The sequence below is a fragment of the Psammomys obesus genome, unplaced genomic scaffold (genome assembly GCF_907164565.1).
Source record: "Psammomys obesus unplaced genomic scaffold, mPsaObe1.curated_primary_1811, whole genome shotgun sequence".
NCBI lineage: Eukaryota > Metazoa > Chordata > Mammalia > Rodentia > Muridae > Psammomys > Psammomys obesus.
The window spans coordinates 219,075-220,238 of NW_026590707.1; the positions used below are offsets into that span (position 1 = coordinate 219,075).

The 1,164-nt window shown below is 50.3% G+C and overlaps 1 protein-coding gene across 1 annotated transcript in view; it reads right to left on the bottom strand.

Moving 5' to 3' along the window:
* The window catches only part of Baz1a (bromodomain adjacent to zinc finger domain 1A), an 86,360-nt gene extending 85,845 nt beyond the window's left edge, over nt 1-515 (bottom strand). The window contains exon 1 of the mRNA XM_055608705.1: nt 26-515. Coding sequence (XP_055464680.1) covers nt 26-515 — 490 coding nt within the window. The remainder of the gene's footprint in view (nt 1-25) is intronic.
* Between the last annotated feature and the right edge of the window lie 649 nt (nt 516-1,164).

A 1,164-nucleotide genomic window follows, 5' to 3' on the forward strand; every position in this document is an offset into this window, starting at 1 on the left:
GTCCCCGGCTGCCCGGAGCCCTCACCTGCGGGCGCCCGCCCGCCGCCGCCGCGCTCCCCGCGAGGCCCGCCCGAGCCTCTCCCCGCCGCCGCCGCCCGCTCCGCGCGGGGATCGCGTCCCGCCGGCGCTCCCCGCCTCTCGGCGCTCCCGGGAAGTTTGTGAGCTCCCCCGGGCCCCGAAGGAGGAAGAGCGGCGGGGAGGAGCCTGGCGCTCCGCGCCTCTACCTTTTTATTGGCTCCCGGGTGACTTTCACGGCCTGTCACCGACGCAGGAAGAGACGAGCCCGGCAGAGCTGCGTTATTAATTAATAGAGCGGCCCCTCGCGCGGCGCCGGGGGCCTCCATGTTGGCGGCCGCGGGCCGCACCTCGAGCCGGCGGGGGCCCGCACGCAGGGCCCCCCGGCGCCGCCCCGCTCGCCCCGCTCGGCCACCGCGCGGACCTTCACTGCGCCTCAGGAAGCGCGGCAAACGAAACTGCTCAAACCTCCCTAGTAGGTTGCACGCGTCAACATCCATCTTGAAGAAAGTGTCTTTTCTGATACACCAGTCTGTCTTAATACTGAAAACAACTCAAATACCTGGACAGCTCAGGTGAAGACGAGAGTCTGAAACATCACCGCACTTACAGGATCCCCAACACATTTAAAACTAAGCACACACTTTAAAAAGTAATATATACGCCTCTATAAGTAACTTAAGGAAAATGTTTAGTTCAATTAGAATCTCAGCACTGTCGAACTTACCGCTGAAATAGCTCATAAAACAATTTCCCCATGTCAGTAATTTTCACTTACGAAAACAATTTTAATATTTATGAGACCTGGGACTTTTGAATTAAAAAATATTCTATATTAGGAATCGTTCAAAATGTTCACCAGCTTTGCTTTGATAATCTTTTTTTTTTTTTTTTGCCATCACTCTGCCATTTGCTTATTTGCATATTAACGTGAGGATGAGAGTCTAAAAGTAATCCTGAAGAATATTCATCCAATAAAATGTTAATTAGTAATTTTCTAGTTACTAATACTGTGAAATTATTTTAAAATTGGGATCTGCTATAACTATGTACTTTGGAGAGAAAGAATAATGATTAAATCTACTTACCAGTTTTGAATTTCTCTTAAACTACTTTTACATCAAAGTCTGTGTTCTTTGGCATTTAAAA